Raw genomic sequence first — 17542 nt, 5'->3', positions numbered from 1 at the left:
TTTATTCTTTATTGTCAAAAAACAGCTTCATTCATTTCACCAACTTTTTTCCAAACCTAACAACTTTTATTTCATCCCGTTTTGTCCACGCAGCTAATAATGCACGTTGCAGAAACGATTTTTTGGCCTGAAAATTTCCAAAATTGCCCACGCAGTAAACTCTCCAAACTTTACCACACTTAAGCTTAATCCACTGCTACTCCATCCAGAGATTTCCCTTGCCACCTGTCATCATATCATTGGCCATTCAAATTTCAGTCACTCTTAGCCAAACGATCCCGTACCACCATAGAAGTACCCTTGATATTTTATCGAATAATCAAACGAATCCGGGCTTATATATACTCCCAAAATATTACCCTTGGATTCACGTTCCAATTTACTTTGTCATCATCATGAATACTCTTTTCTTCTTTATCTCCTTTTGCTTATGCATTCAAACCCATGCATCAGCTTCTTCGAATTCTTCCAAATCAAACACACTGTTTCCAAAAGAAGCTCACCCCACAAAATCAGGTTACCTTTCTGTCAGCAAAACCTCTTCTTCCGCCTTCTTCTACACTTTCTATGAAGCTCAGAACTCGACCTTGCCTCTCTCCAAAACCCCGCTTCTCATTTGGCTCCAAGGTGGCCCTGGAAGCTCCTCCATGATTGGCAGCCTCTATGCTGTTGGACCATGGCGTATCACAGAATCCATCACCCTTGAACCCAACCCTGGTGCTTGGAACAAGTTCTTTGGCGTTCTCTTTCTTGATAACCCCATTGGCACTGGATTCAGTATAGCCTCATCACCGCAAGAGATCCCAACGAATCAAGAAGGTATTGCCAAACACCTTTATGTTGCTCTTACAAGGTTTCTTCAACTTGATCCTGTTTACAAACACCGCCCTATTTATATTGTTGGCCAAAGTTATGGAGGAAAGTATGCGTCTACAACTGGAAATTACATATTGAAAAGAAATGCACAGTTGCATGCTTCTAAAAGAGTGAATCTTGTTGGTGTGGCTATTGGGAATGGAATAATTGAGGCAGTGACCCAATCACGCACGCATCCGGCTAATGCTTATTATGAGGGTCTGATCAATGAGAGGCAAAAGAGTGAGTTGGAGAAGGATCAACTGGAAGTAGTTAGGTTGGCACAGATTCAGCATTGGAGTGAAGCAACGATTGCATGGCGAAGACTCCAGGGGAAGTTGCAAAACATGTCAGGGCTGGCTACTTTGTATGATTACACAAGGAAAGATCATCCTTATCACTATCAAGATTGGGTTACTCAATTCTTGAATATAGCTGAAGTGAAGAAGGCATTGGGCGTGAACGAACCTCAAGTGTTTAAATCGAGCAGCAGTAATGTTGGGGAAGCATTGCTAGGAGATATAATGAAGAGTGTGAAGTTTATGGTGGAGGGGTTGTTGAAGAGCAACACTATTAGGGTGTTGTTGTACCAAGGTCAACTCGATTTGGTTGCTGGTCCGGTTCAAACTGCGGCATGGGTGAATACTATGAAATGGGAAGGGATTGAGGAGTATGTGAATGCAGAGAGGAAGATATGGAGGGTGAATGGAGAGCTTGCTGGCTATGTCCAACAATGGAAGTCACTCACCAATGTTGTTGTCTTGGGTGGTGGCCATCTTATGCCTGCTGACCAGCCTGTTAATGCTCAGACAATGATACAAGATTGGGTCTTGCAAAGGGGTTTGTATCAAAATGTGTAAGTTGTTGTATTGAAAAGGAAAAATCATAAATAGATAAAGAGAACAACTAGGGAATCAAAAGCAGCAAAAAATCAGTCAAAATGTGTTTGGGTTCTATAAGAAATCGGGTTTTTGTTTGTACTCCGTGATCTCAGGAGCGATTTTCAAACATATTATTCAAAAAGTGATTTTAATTAAACAATTTTGTTTACTTTTTGGCTGATCACATTTTGGTTCCATATACTTTTCCATAGATAAATGAATAATTCAAGTTACCCCTTAAAATAATTTGTTCACCTTTAAATTAATTATATCCCGCAGTATTTTATATTTCTTTTGTGTATTCAAGTATTATTACTACGAAAAATATTCAAGAATGAACATTTTTTTTTAGTATTTTTAGTAATTAATTTTATTTTATTTATGATAATCCAATAATATTTTTATTCTATATTTTTAAATATTATTAACTAACTACTTATTAAAAATAAATTTTATTAGCATCTTGGCTCTCTGTCACTAATTTTTCTCAACATAATTTAAATTTTTCACGAAAACGTGTCAGATAATTGACTTTTTATTTTATTATATTTGTCATTTAGTTTACTTTTTTTTTTAATTTTTATTTAAAAAAGGAATCTTTGTGGCACATTACAGAGCGCCTTATTTCAAAAAAAAAAAAAATTACACCATTCGAGGACTTTATCTAGACCAAGTAAAAAGTAAAAACTCGGCTTCTTACCACGATTTAATATGGGACTTAATATCTTGGAAGGCGCCTTTACGTGAAAAAAATATTATAATTATTAAGAGAATATATGTGAATTATTGTATCTTTATAAATATTTTTTTATTGGCTACATTGTTAGATTAATTTAATAATTTTTTATTGATCTTTGTATGGGATAACACATAATAATAATAATAATAATAATAATAATAATAATAAACTCTACCGCGGACATGTTATGCCAAAGAGGGAGATTTTATTTTAAAAAAATAATAATTAAAGTGAAATCTAAATGAATATAATAATATTATATTATTAATAATAAAATAAATACGTAGATTCCACATTGAATATTTTATTTTCTTCTTTTCTCGCATTCTCTCCTTCTTGGCCCACACACAAACGCGCAAAATATATATATATAAAATAAATATGTAAATCTCAGATTGAATATTTTATTTTCTTCTTTTCTCGCATTCTCTCCTTGGCCCACACACAAACGCGCATAATATATATATATATATATATATCCAAGTTATTTAACTAACTAAGTAGCTTTGATCTAATTCACCTTCACGTACTACTACTTATAACAAATTTTTAACTCAACGTGCGAATGTATATAACTTTTTTTTTATGTGAATTTTGTTTCTTTTCTCGAATTTTCTCAATGTTTTCTGCGTCTCTACATTCTGTTCCATCTCTGCATTCTATGTGTTTCTCTTCCTTCTCTATGTTCTTTTCGTTCAAGTTCAATGCTCTTTTATCTGATTTGAAGATTTGGATCAAAGTTTTTGACATCAAGCTGTGAAATCAGGTTTAAACAGATATGTCGTTATCGAAGATAATGAATGATTCAAGTTCAGACTGTCAATTGAACCAGAGCGAAGTGGATTATTGTTTTGAATTGAACTAAGTAGCTGAAGTCTGGTTCGATTCTAGTTAATGTAGTTCGTTAGTAGTTTATGATTCTGTAGGTGAATAAAGTTGTTTTTCTCTTTGAAAATTGATGGTTTGAATTGAATGTAAGGCAGGAGTTCTGAATCTGAATTATTATTGTGATGAATCTGTCTCGTTCTTATTTCGGTGTATTTCTATTTACAAATTGGTGTATTTTGGTAATCTTGCGGTGTGTTTTTAGGTTTAGACTTTCAATTGAACCAAGCTGAATTGTATTATTGTTTTAAATCGAATCAAGTGGTAAGGTCAGTTTGAATCTAGGTAATGTAGTTTGTTAGTTGTTTATGATTCTGTAGTTGAATAATTTTGTTTTTGTTTGTGAAAATTATTGTTCATAGTTGATGATTTGAATTTGAATGTAATGTACAAGTTTTGAATCTGATTTTATTATTTTGATGAATTTATTTTGTTCAAAGTTTCGGAGTATTTTAGATTCTAATATGGTGTGATGGTTATCAGTGGCTCAAAAAAGGGGGGAGTTGAATCTTAGCTACTTCTTCTACTGAATATTGCTTTTTCTTTCTTAAGAGAACTTAGGAGATATTTTCACTTTTCTCTCGTGGTAAACTGAGAGACATTTTCATTTTTGTCTCCTTAGTAACAGAAACAGAAAAGTAGAAGGGAAGAAGAAATAACACCCATATATATCATGGTTCAGCTACAAGGTGCAATGTAGCCTACATCCAATCTCCATCACAACAGTGACAGAATTTCACTATCTTTAACAAATTACAAACACCAATTCCTTCTCTAGGATCTACCCAATCCTATTTGGGACAAATCTAGATTCTAACCCCAACCTGAATTTGACTAGACCTCAATCTAACTTTCAACTGCAAAGTGCTAACCCAACTTGTAAGAAAATTTCCACAGGATCATGACATAAAATAGAAAGATGTACAAAGAACTTCTGAGACATCTTATGACTTTTTCTCACTGTTTTAACTTACTACCGTTTACTTTTCATTGGCTTTTTCTTACAAACCTCACCATGTTTGCATTTTACAATGAGACTCAGACAGATCCAAACTGAGAAAAAGAAAATACAAAATAAACTACATGAAGGAGAAGAACTCTAACAGCTTGGGTAGCTATGAGAGTGAACTTTGTGCTTTTCACTTACTCTCCTTGCCTTCAACCCTTGGCCGTTCACCCTTAATATAGAAGGGTGAAACTTCCAAGGTTGAAACAAGTTCAACCCTCACAGCAACTTCTTCTCAAACATCAGAGTAGCAGTGGCTACAATAGAGGAGAGAGAGGACCGAAGCTGTTGCATGCATGCTTACCTCTTCTCTCTCATCCTTTTTCTTCAAGCTTCTTCAATCTTGACCATTGAGCTTGACTTTAGTCCCAAGTTTTGATTTTGACCATCGATGTGCCTTTGAACCATATAGGCTTCACGTTCTTCGTTGTTACCTCTTCCATGCTTGAGACCTTGAAGATTTCTTCTTTGATCCTCGGTGTAGCACAAAGGAGGAAAAAAACTTTTTGTTGTGTTTCACCAAGATAGATTTGCTTCTTAACCAAAGCCTTCTTTCTTGCTTTGATTTATCTTCAAAATCTGATCTCTGAACCTTCTATTTTCTTCTTTCTTTTTCTTGGATGAACACGTGATGTGACCGAAGCAACAGAGAGGAGGGAGAAGAGAGAAACATTCGGTGAAAGCTTTGATTGAAATTAAATCAAATTGAATTCTAAGTTCCAATTACCAATGGATGGAGTAACCGAAGCATGCTTTGAGAACCTTGGTTCCTTTCTTTGAATCATCCATTTTGGTTCATGGACTTGTGATTTGGACTTGTCTATTCTTCCTTAGTCTAAGGTTCAGCCACTTGTTGTGAAATAATTTTTGCACAAAGTTGAATTTATTTAATGATCAAGTTGGGCTTGTTAAACTTGGCCACTCTGAAAATTAAGTTGCTTTTCCTGCACACTCACTAAATTCATCAAACAAATAATTGAAAACAATTTATTAAACACTTTTTAATAATATTTATTCATCATATTAAACTAATATAAGTTTTCCAAACTCAACAATCTCCCCCTTGATGACAAACATTATTAAAACTGAATTGAAAACATTAAGATAAAGTACTTCCCTTTGAAGATTCACAGATTTCTCCCCCTTTTCATATGTTCAATAAGCTCCCCCTCAATATGTGCTTGATTAACCTGATTAACACACATATTCATAGAAATAATGCCTATATACAAGCTCTAAAAGATTCCTAAAGGATGATTAAAATTTCAAAAATTGGAGCTTTTTAATACAGAGTCATTTTTTCACAAGTCAAAGCACACAGAATTATTTAAGAACAGGAGTTAATGACGCTCCATAAGCCAAACTGCCCATATACATTTGAGCAAAAAATATTTTTGTCAGAACAATCAAAGCTCAAAACTGAAATCAATCCATTAAAATAGAGTGTTCAAAACAGAGCCAAATTAGAGCATCAATAAGAGCCAATAACAGGGCAGTAAAAAAACAAAGCACCAATAACAAAAACAGGACATCAATAGTAAAACAAAAAACTGTTTTAATTCAGTCTCTTTTTTTCCTCTTTTGTCATCAAGGAGGGACACCTGCAAGTAAAATAGATCAAACAATGCAGTCCAAAATGATAAGTCATGCATAACAAAGAAATAGTACCAAAATTAAGTTAGCTATAGTCATCTAACATAAATCAAAGTTCAAGACAAACGAAAAGTCCACAATTTCAAATTCAGAGAGAGAAAAATAAGGAGTAGTCAGCAGCAGCAGGGAGCAAACTAGGCATCAGAGATCTCTTCATCAGATTCCAGAACATCATCTTCTTTCTCGGAGGGAGCCATGTCCTTATTAACGGAATCCAAATGTTTTAAGAGCAAGTTTACCCGTTCATGAGATTTTAGCCAAGCCTTTTCATTTTGTAATGCAAGATTTCTAGCTTCTTTGCTGGGTTTTACCATTTGCTTGGACATGGTAGCAAATTCCAAGAGAACATCTTTAACCATTTCAGAGAAGAGATATTTGTAGGAATCAGATGTTCCAGCAACAGAGGGAGATGGAAGACTTTCATCCTCACTTTCAGACAAGGCTGGAGCCTTAAAGCCTTTTACCTTTTTACCTTTAGCATGTTTCGGTACACCACCACCTTTGATTGTGGACACTCTGTTCTCAACATGTTCATTACTCAAATCAATATTGAAATACTCAAACAAGCAAGTTAAAAACATTCCATATGGCAAGGTACTCTTTTTATCACTTTTCACACAATCCCACATATGACATATCATAAGGTAAGCAAAATATATGGGAATGGAGTTTAAAACAGCATAGAGTACGAGAGTATCACAGACAGTTACTCTCTGGTATGATTCGCTCTGTGGCATGATAATGTGAGTGATGATATGGTGCAGTAGAGCCCTAACAGGTCCTAGGACTTTATGTGTGGGAATATTACCATCCATAGAAGAGAAGTTTTCACAAACTCGAGCTAGGACATCTTGATGAAAAATGCCAACATGATTATCCCACTTGCCAGACATATATGCCCTTACCCCCTGAGTTCTCATACTCCAGGGCAGCACTTATGGTTTCAGAACTCAAAACAAACTGAGTATTTTTAACAAACGAATGAAACTCTCCTTCATAAAAAATCACATTTTCATAAAATTTGCATACCAAGTTCGGATAAAATGGTTTTCAAATTTTGAAAATAGGAGACTATTTCAAATCCTGAAAGTTTGTTTTAAAATCGATTCCTTTATCAGATAAGACTTCAAGATCAACAACAAAAGATGCACAGAGATTGTGGTTTGCAAGAACTTGAGTATGAAACTCATAGGCCGCACAGGATAAAAAATGGTAGGGGTCAAAGTGAGAATGAGATTTATCATATTTCTGTTTGAAGTCTAGAGACTCAAGGTTAGGGGACTCCCTTGTATCTTGAAGAACAGATAATTGGTTAATACTAATTCAAATCTAAAGTGATTATAGTCGCCAATATTTTTAATAGAAAAAACAAATAATTGGTTAATACTAATTCAAATCTAAGTGATTATAGTCGCCAATGAGTAATAGCTCAAATGGCATAGTCTTTTCATACTCAATTAAGAGGTTGCAAGTTCGAGTCTCCTATTTTTGGTAAAAAAAAAAAAAGTGATTATAGTCACCAAAAATCTGAAGTGAAAAAAATGTTGATAATTTGGTATTTTTTAAATAAAAAAATTGCGAGACTATTTTCTAAATGATGGGGTGCTTGACTAATGACTACTATCCTAGTCAAGCGCTTAATTTTTTTTGTTTGAATGGTCGGCTATTTTTGGTTACTAATAGGGACGCATATGATTTGGACAAATTCAAAGATTCGGCTAGGATTTGAATATTTTAAGATTAATTTAGTGTGATTTTATCGAGTATAAGATCGAATAAGAATATTAAAAATAGACCTAATTATTATTTTATATCAAGTTCGGGTCAAGACGAATTTGGCTTCATCTATCCCATATATTTTTTAGAGAGATTAACTAAGATATATATGTTTTAAATTAATTCTAATATTATGTTATATTAATTCTAAATTTATTCTTTTATGTTTAATCATATTTGTTGAATTAAAAAATAAATAAATAAAGTATAGAATTAAAATTTATGGACCAATTCAACTTCAAGTATGGATATCAATTTCTTGGTAATAAGTATATATATTATAAATAAGTATATCAATTTTTTGACATAAAATTTATTAACACTTAGACTTTATACGGTCTAGACCCGATTTTAGTATAACTCAAAAATAGTGTGATTTCATTTTGTTTAAGGCCGGATAAAAATTTTAAAAAATATACCCAATTATTATTTAAAGTCAAATCTAAATCAAGACAACCCTAATTTTATCCAACCTCACTTGCACCCTTAGTTACTACTCTCCAATCTTCATCCATACATCATACATGAATAACTTCCTTAGCGGCCTCATTTTAATTCAATTATAAATCCATACATCATACATGAATAACTTCCTTAGCCCCCTCATTTTAATTCAATTATAATACAAGGGGATGCTTCTATAAAGACGCGTAAAACATCTTTTTGTAAAGACGCTTACGTGCCACATTATTATTAGACGTATTAGTGAACTGATTATTTTTTAATTTTTAACAAATTAGAATAAAACTGATTTTCTTTATAACAATAACAATAAACTCAATTTTTTTCAGGAATCTAATTGTATTTTTAAATTTTTAGGAATTTAAACGTCTGCAAAACAAAAAGTCAAGAGATATATTTATCTTTTTATCAAAAAATTTAAAGATATTCGATTTAGATTATGTAATTCGATCAGATCAAACCGGGTATAATAATTATAATACAGACAATTAGGTTTATTATTGTTGCTATAATAAATCGATTTTGTTCTGGTTTATTGAAAAATAAATTATTAACCAGTTAATAAAGATGTCTAATAATAACATGACACATATATACATCTTAAAAAAAATATTTTTAATGCCTTTATTAAAGTGGTCTCCATAATTATAATATAATATAATAATCAACATTTTTTTCTCTTTTCTTTCACTTTTAAAAATAAAAAATAAAATAAATATGCAAGTAAATAGTAAATAGTGAATAGTAAAAGTAAATGGTTAATTTGAAAGATCATTTATGTTCTAAATTGATTTCTAAAATTTTGTTTAAATCAAATTTATCTTTCAAAAATATTTAGTCATATTATTCGTTATGTCTAGAGATGACAAAAAAACCTACATCACAAATATGTACGAGATTATTTCACGATGGATAAGTTAACAAAAACTCGTAAAATTCTTCTATTTAATACTATAAAAAAATATATTGGCCACTTTGAATACTTTTATCCAGTGGTAGAATGTTTAAATTGAGATATATTCATCAAAGAAATAATCAATAAAACACTCATACGTACTTTCTCATTTTAGGTACATTTATACATAAAATAAATTATACATAAAGAAAAAAAAGAAAAAAAAGAAGAGTTGAAATAGCAAAAGAGATAAAAATGACGATTTTTATAATTTTGTGTGGCCATCTATCAGACAACTATGATTTTTAACAAAATTAATTTGTATTTATTGCATTCAACTTGAATAAGTAAGAAATGATCTTATTTTAATTTAGTCCTTAATTCACATTATTTGAATTTAGGTCAATATATATGATTTGATTTGATTTGATTTAATTATTAGTTGAAAATATCTCAATTGCCTATTTTATTCATTGATTTATTATTTTAATGACAAATAAATTAATCAAATTATTTAATTAGTACACACAATAAATTTGGTTTAATAAATTAAAAGAAATAAATTAAAAAAATACTAAAAGAATATTAAAATAAATAAATTAAAAAATACTACCAAATCAAATTGATATAAATTATAATAAATTATATAATATTTAAATATCTAATCAAATCAATTAGTTGATATAGTTAGTTTATGGCAATAACTTGTATTTAATGAGTTAAAGAAATAAATCGAGAAATACTCTCAAAAACATGCCACATCAGTTCCATCATTAAGTGCAAAAATCTTATTTTTATATAATATATAAAATAAAATAGATAAAATAGATAGAATAGATTGTTGAATTAGTAAATAGATAAAAAAATACCAAATTATAATTTATGGACAAATTTAAATTTAAATATAGATATCAACTTTTTGGTAAAAAAAATTTTCTTTATAAATAGATGTATTATAAATAAGTTTTTTTATAAATAATTTTTTTAAAATTATTATTAAAACTTTAAAAACCTTATTTTCATTCGGTTTAAATTTGATATAGTTGTAGCCTGAAAATATTTAAATTTTATTGGATTTAAAATCAAATTAAAATATAAAAAATAGATCTAATATATATTTAGGATAGGATATGAATCATGACAAACTCGATTTCACTCGATCCATAAACACTCCCTACTATATGTACATAAATAAGAGAGAACCCTCTTCTCGAACCACAAACGAACTAAACCCTACCCTAAACCCTATCAGATCTGCAGCAACATTCAAGCTTCAAAACGCATGCCATCCCCCGCCGCCGACGGTGACAGCCAGCGGTTGCCGCCTTCGCCTCTCGAAGGTCTACTCGGCCCTCAACTCAGTTGTGGACTTCTCTCATCCCCATCGCTCACGCTCGTTCGCTTTTCGTGGGCGTTTTTCTGCTTCGTCTCTGTTCCCGTCCTCGTCGTCTTTCTCTGATCAAGGCTTCAAGAGCTCTCTCTCTCGCCTAGCTCAGTCACTGTCACCGTTGGTAAGCCTCCATCCATCCCTGCTTCTTCAGTTTCATTTTTGGAAGTTAATTGCTGTTTTCCTGGATTTAATTATATTAATTGTTGATTGTTGTTTGTCTGGGTTAATTGTTGTTTTCTGAGTAAATTTTCTTTGTTGTTCATTGTTGCTAACAGGGCTAGAATGTTGTTTTGTTTTGATTTTTGAGTAAATTTTTTTCGTTTTTGGCTTTCTGAAGGAAAAAAATGAAACCCTAAAAGCTACCCTCTCCCTCTTCGAGCACCCCATTCCACCTCTTGTCGTCCTTGTTGCGTCCTCTTAGTTGATTTGTTGCTGTTTTTATATTATTATGGTGAATTGAGAGGCTGCTTTTATATTGTTGGTGTTGTTTTTATTTTGTTATGTGAATTTATATTGTTGGATAGTAGATAATTTCTGTAAATTGAGCTGCTGTTTTGTTTATATTGTCTTGGATAGTGGTAAAATACTAAATTGGTCCCGGACGTAATTCTGTTTTGTTCTTTAAGGCTTAAAGTATCTAAAATGGCCAATTCTATGGTGTCTATGAGTTTTTGCCTAAATTTTGCCTAACTTACTTTTTGTAGTAAGTTTTGATTTTTTTAAAATTATTTATTCTTATATCCTTTAAATTAAATAATAACTTTTGACTCTTTTTAGTAAATAGACACCACTTTTTAGGCACCATAGTATTCACCATCTAAAATACTTAATGGTAGGACTATATTGAAGTTAAATGAAATTTTTTTGGATTCAAATAGGACACTTTAAACCTTAAGGAACGTAGGGGACGAATTTATTACTTTACCCTTATTTATATTGTTCTGCTTATGTTTATTCTGTTGCATAATTGTGTCCTTAGCCAGAAAATTGTTTAAACTACCCATTTACAAGTTATACCGCGGATATTTATTGGCAGATTCAACAAAATATTTTTGAAAGAAAATTTCATTTTCAGCGATGCATAATTACTTGTTTAGTTGTTTTCGTCTGGTAATCATAATTTCTGTTTGTGGTATGTTGAATAACTTAACAGCCTACATCAACATGTACGTGTCCGTGGGAATGATCTTGGTGTCTTTTATAATGGCTGCAATTGTCTCATATTCATTGCGGCTAGTTATAAGGAAAAACTCAACCGGCCCAGTATCTACGGCAAGTAGTGCACCGAATTCAACTGCCCCACCATCTACAACAACAGCAAGTGGCAAACAACCAAACTCAACCGTCCCACCGACTATAGCAAGTGGCGAACGTACACCTTCCCGAGGCCCGGCACCAAAGCGTAAAGGGGTAGCTGTATTTTTGAGAATTTGAGGGGTACTTGAATACATGTATTGTGAGCATATCAAAGTTATGTAATTCTGAGTGGAAGAAAGAGAAATCTGAATCTTGTATTCTTGTGGCAAAACAAGCTGGTATACATTTCACATATATTTGACAATTATGAATAAAAAAATGCTTACATTTTAACACACTTATTTTTCTCCTTTAATTTCTTCTTTTTTGAGCCACACACCAGCATCACACAAATTGAAAAGGAAAAAATAATCAAGTAAACATAAAGATAACTGCATTATGCATAGACGAACACAGCCAAACATGATACTCATGTTTTCTGCAGCAAGATTCTCATCATCACAAACATAACAGAATATATACTAAAGGTGGCATCTTCAACTTCAAGTAGTTCTGATTTCTCACAATATTGCAACATCACAGACATAAATACTGTCTTTTATGGTTTCCACTGTTTATCTAATTTGTGATCTACAGATCTTGGATTTAGAATTATGTGCTGATACTCTAGTAGGGGACGAAATGTTGTGTGGTATATCCGGAGGACAAAAAAAGCGTGTTACCACAGGTAGTGATCAAACTCTTAGTAAATCAATTGTGTGTAATTCTATTTCAACCTCTCTGTGCTTTATTTTTAGGGGAGATGGGTTGGTCCGTCAAAAGCGTTATTCATGGATGGCATATCTACTGGGCTAGACAGCTCCACAACTGTTCAAATCATGAAATGCCCTTAGACAAATTTATTCATATTCTAAAGGGAACTGCACTTATAGCCTAATTGCAACCAGAGCCAGAGACATATGTGCTTTTTAATGATATCCTCCTCTCCAATGGCCAAATAGTCTACCAAGGACCCCCACGAGCTTGTCCTTGAATTTTTTGAGTCCATGGGATTCAAATGCCCTGAGAGGAAAGGCACAGCAAATTTCCTTCAAGAAGTAGGCCAATCTTTACATCTCATTACTAATTATAAAATTTGGAATAAGATATGTGGAAACATATGTATTTGATGCACAAAGAGAAACCATATAGTTTTGTAACGGCTAATGAATTTGCTGAGGCATTTAAAAGCTTCCATGTAGCAAGGAAAATTGGAGATGAGTTAGCAGTTCCATTTGATAAGACAAAGAACCACTCTGCTGCATTAACAACTGACAAGTATGGAGTTAGCAAAAAGGATCTTCTGAAAGCTAACTTCTCAAGAGAGTATCTTCTTATGAAGAGCAACTCATTTGTTTACATCTTCAAGATATCTCTGGTTGGTCTTAGAAAGCCTTAAATGTTGCTGTGTTTGATTGATTCATTCATTCATTGATTTAGTTGAAGTGTTTGAATATATTATATTATCAAATGTACAGGAAATCAGTCTTTTTACAGAGGAATTACAGAAATAGAAAGAACTAGAAAATAGGAAAGAAAGAAAAAATATTAGCCTAAAATAAAGAAAAGATTTTTAATCATAAAATCCCTAAACTTAAATTAAACCAAAAAAAAAAAAGATTTATAATTAATTCTTTTAGAAAGGAATTAAGAATCTGATTTTGATTTGATCTAGTCAACACTCCCTCTCAAGCTGGCTTCTCAAGCTGACTTGAAGATATCATTCATTGACAGTTTGCTTATTATGCTATCAAAAGTCTTCTTGGATAATCCTTTTGTTAGGACATCTACTAATTGTTCCGTGGTTGGAACATATGAGATGCAAATCTGTCCTCTCAATCTTTTCCCTGATAAAATGCTTGTCAACTTCAACATGTTTAGTTCTATCATGCAACACTGGATTATGAGAAATGAAAATTGCAAATTTGTTGTCACAATACAACCTCATTGGTGGAGAAATGGAAACTTTTAGTTCTTGTAGGATTTTCTCTACCCATAGTGCTTCATATATTCCATGAGCCACTGCTCTAAACTCAACTTCTGCACTACTTCGTGCCACAACACTGTTTTTTACTCCTTCAACTAACCAGGTTTCCGCCAACAATAGTACAATACCCAGATGTTGACCTTCTATCCATGACATTCCCAGCCCAATCCACATCTGTATAGGCTTCTACTTGAAGATGTCCATACTTTTTGTAGAGTAACCCTTTTCCAGGCGACCCTTTCAAGTACCTTAGGATTCTAAAGACATCATACATGTGTTCTTGACCAGGTGAATGCATAAACTGGCTTACCATGCTCACAGCAAAGGCAATATCTGGACGTGTATGGGATAAATAGATTAGTCTCCCTACCAACCGTTAATATCTCCCTTTGTCCATTACATTTTTTGGTTCAGCTGGCTTCAATTTTAAGTTAGGCTCTATAGGTGAGTAATCTCGTCTCTTTTAAAAAATCTAGGATGTACTTTCGTTGGTTCATAAAAATGCCTTCTTTAGACCTTGCAAATTCAATTCCAAGAAAGTATTTTAATGAACCAAGTTCTTTAATTTCAAATGCTTTGGCAAGCTTCTCCTTCAAGTCTTTTAGCTCCAAAAAAGCATCACCTGTCAGAATAATGTCATCCACATATACAATTAAGATGGCAGTTTTATTAGCTGCTGAATATTTATAGAAAAGCGTATGGTCAACTTGGCTTTGAGTATAACCAAGTCCCTTCACCACCATTCCAAGTTGTTCAAACCAAGCTCTTGGGGATTATTTCAATCCATAGAGAGATTTCTTTAGTTTGCACACTTTATTCCTCCTTAGTTTAGCCTCAAATCTAGGTGGAAGTTTCATGAACACCTCTTTCTCTAGCTCCCCATTCAGGAAAGCATTCTTTATATCCAATTGATGTAAAGGTCAATTGTAATTCGCAGCAAGAGATTAGAGAATTCGCACAGAGCTGAGTTCGGCAACTGGAGCAAAAGTCTCTCGATAGTCTACTCCATAGGTTTGTGTATATCCCCTAACTACTAACCTAGCCTTATACCTCTCTATGCTTCCATCAGCATTGCACTTTGAAGGTTGTAGAAGGCTTAGAGAATGGGGGTTGAATCTATGACCTTCTTTTACTTTAATGAAATAACTCTTTAATTACAAACTTTCAATCTGAATCTATTTGAACTCAGCAGCGAAAAGTTTATGAGACAATTTCGTTTTGTCTTATAAATGTCAGAAAACAGAACAAAGAAAGGAAGAGAGTAGCTGACACCATCATGTATCATGATTCAGTTGCCTTGTGCAATGTAACCTACATTCAGTTTTCACCACAACAGTGGTGAAATTTTCACTATAGTTAAAGTATTACATACACCAATTCCAAAGGATTGACACAATCCTTTCCCTCTCAAGTTCTATCCTAACTTGAATTGGTTATGTTAATACCTAACTCTTCACTCTAAGTGCTAACCCAACTTAGAAAGGGGTACTTCACTGGTACAAGACACAAGATATTTAACTCAACCTAAAGAAATCTGAAATCACTCTAAGTTTTTCACTCAAGTGTATCACTCAACTTTTTTTCACTCTTTGTCTTTTTCTTAGGCTCTCTCTTTCAGCCTTTTACCTCTCAAGAAATTACAGAAAGATATACATTGAAAATAAAATTACAATCTGTAAAATATGAAGGAGATTGATGCTTCAACAGCCTCTTTTGCTATAAGATGAACCGGGTTGAGCAAACACTAATCAAGTTCTTCATCTTGGCGGAATGCTTCTTTCTTTGGATAGCACTACCCAAAACGTTGACCTTTCTTAGGAAGCTCTCTATGAGACTTAGACTCTCGTTCTTTCTCCTTGTCTTCAGAAAATTGAAAATCTTTCTTTTGTATCTCTTTTCAAGTTGCTGAATTGCTTTCTTTTGAGTCAACTCATCGAGCTGTGTGCTGCCAACTTACCATTTCACCCTTTTCAATTAATCCCTAAATTAGAAATTTTGAATCTGAGCCTTTTTATTTGACCGAAAGCCTCAGGGAAGCAATGAAAAAGTTGTTCAATGGTAAACCTAGATCTGAACTCTTGAGCTACAACTTTGTCCCCAAGAAATAATTTTGACCTTTGATTCACAGCAGTGATTATCAAAAATCACTTTCTCCATTTATCCCAAAATAGAGTAGCAGAGAGTTAGAGAAGGAGTGAAGAAAGTAAATTGCATGCAAATGGAAATAAATCACCTTTAACTTCTAACTTAGCTAGATTTAGATTGATTTGGATGATTAGACCTTTGCCTCTTGGATTAAGCTTTCTCTTTCTTTCATCTATGGTGAATGAGTGAGGAACGAAGCTCTCTCTTTCTTTTCTCTGAGTCTGACCGAAGCATATGTGAAGAGCTTGGAAGGCATCAGCTTGAGTGAAGTATCTTGGGCTTGGATTTTCTTCAGCTTGATAGAGTCTTCATGGGCTTGGGTTGGATTTGTTTTATTTAGCCTAGCGATTTTTTTTTTGTATTATTTTCTATGGACTTCGTTGGTTAGAAGGATCCACCAGCAATGATTTTGATTCCTTGCACTTGGGTTGTTGTTTCTTTTAATTTTGGCCTACATCGCTTTATTAAACATAATTAAAAACTAATTAGATGATTAACCTAATAAAAAATATTTGTCATCATCAATTGAAATTAGTTAATTTCTTAACTCAACAAACTTGATGGTAAAAACTCACCTGCAGCCAACCAATTTTATATTCTGTGGCAGATCTACAATCCCCCAAGTTTCATTCTTCTTGAGTGCATGCCACTCTTCCATCACTGCTAATTTTCAGTTGGGATCATCTAGTGCTTCCTCTATGTTCCTAGGCTCAAACAGATTTATAATTTTAGAAGTAAAAGCTCAATATTTTTGAGAGAGATGTTTGGTAAGAGACATAATTTGAAATAGGATGGTTAGTGCTGGTTTTGAGTACTTTTTTGGTGCAGGTTCTGGTTTCTTTCCTAAGGGCTATTGGAAAGTTATTATTAGAAATGACAATTTCAGATTTACCTAGAAGTTCTTGAAGTACTATAGATGGGCCGTCTTCCGAGTTTTCGGATTGGGTTGATACAGAGATGATGGGCTGGTCTCTAGTCTTCTTGGGATATTTCTGAACATAATACTGAAGCTCCTTTTCTGATTGTGGTATTTTTTTTCCTGTTTGGATTTCAACTAATTCTGGCACAATTTCAGAATTAGTTTTCACATCTTGTTTTGTAATTGTTTCAGAATTTACTTGATCAATGAAATTTGTATCCTCAGGAGTGAGTAAAGGTTCATGTAGAAAATTTTTTTCCCTTAGACTCTTCTCCCAAAGAGAATTTTTCTGAAAAAAAGTTTCATGTTCCAAAAAAGTAACATCCATGATTACATGAAATTTCTTCGTGTGTGGATTGAAACATTTATAACCCTTTTGACTTGGGGAATAGCCAATAAAAATGCATTTTTCTGCCCTTAGATCAAGTTTACTTCGATATGAAGGTGTATGTAAAAATATAGTGCAACCAAATACTTTTAAAGGTAAGTCAGAATGCAACCTACATACTGAAAAATTATTTTTGAAAGTATCCAACGGTGTGCAATAATTTAATACACATGTGGACATTCGATTTATGAGGTAGGTTGCTGTTAAGATAGTATCTCCCCATAAATACTTTGGAACATTACCCTCAAACATAATGTCACGTGCT

At 33.0% G+C, this 17542-nt stretch overlaps 1 protein-coding gene, 1 long non-coding RNA gene and 1 pseudogene across 2 annotated transcripts; all 3 read left to right on the top strand.

Moving 5' to 3' along the window:
• The first annotated feature begins 363 nt into the window (after positions 1-363).
• LOC107614290 (serine carboxypeptidase-like 50) lies at positions 364-1920 on the top strand. The gene has a single exon (XM_021108459.2). The coding sequence runs from the start codon at positions 396-398 to the stop codon at positions 1713-1715; it is 1320 nt and encodes a 439-aa protein (XP_020964118.1). The 5' UTR covers positions 364-395; the 3' UTR covers positions 1716-1920.
• Positions 1921-10283: 8363 nt separating this feature from the next.
• Positions 10284-12136, top strand: LOC107611830 (uncharacterized). Its single transcript, XR_015896577.1, has 2 exons — positions 10284-10663; positions 11696-12136. It is a non-coding gene; the product is annotated as an uncharacterized LOC107611830 (long non-coding RNA).
• A 124-nt stretch (positions 12137-12260) lies between these two features.
• On the top strand, positions 12261-13227 carry LOC148546969 (pleiotropic drug resistance protein TUR2-like; annotated as a pseudogene).
• Positions 13228-17542: the final 4315 nt, after the last annotated feature.

The sequence above is a fragment of the Arachis ipaensis genome, chromosome B8 (genome assembly GCF_059453495.1).
Source record: "Arachis ipaensis isolate K30076 ecotype BB chromosome B8, ASM5945349v1, whole genome shotgun sequence".
NCBI lineage: Eukaryota > Viridiplantae > Streptophyta > Magnoliopsida > Fabales > Fabaceae > Arachis > Arachis ipaensis.
This window is presented reverse-complemented; position numbering and strand designations above follow the sequence as displayed.

Excerpts from the sequence above, each read along its gene's own strand:
- LOC107614290 (XM_021108459.2), top strand. The coding sequence starts at position 396 with ATGAATACTCTTTTCTTCTTTATCTCCTTTTGCTTATGCATTCAAACC.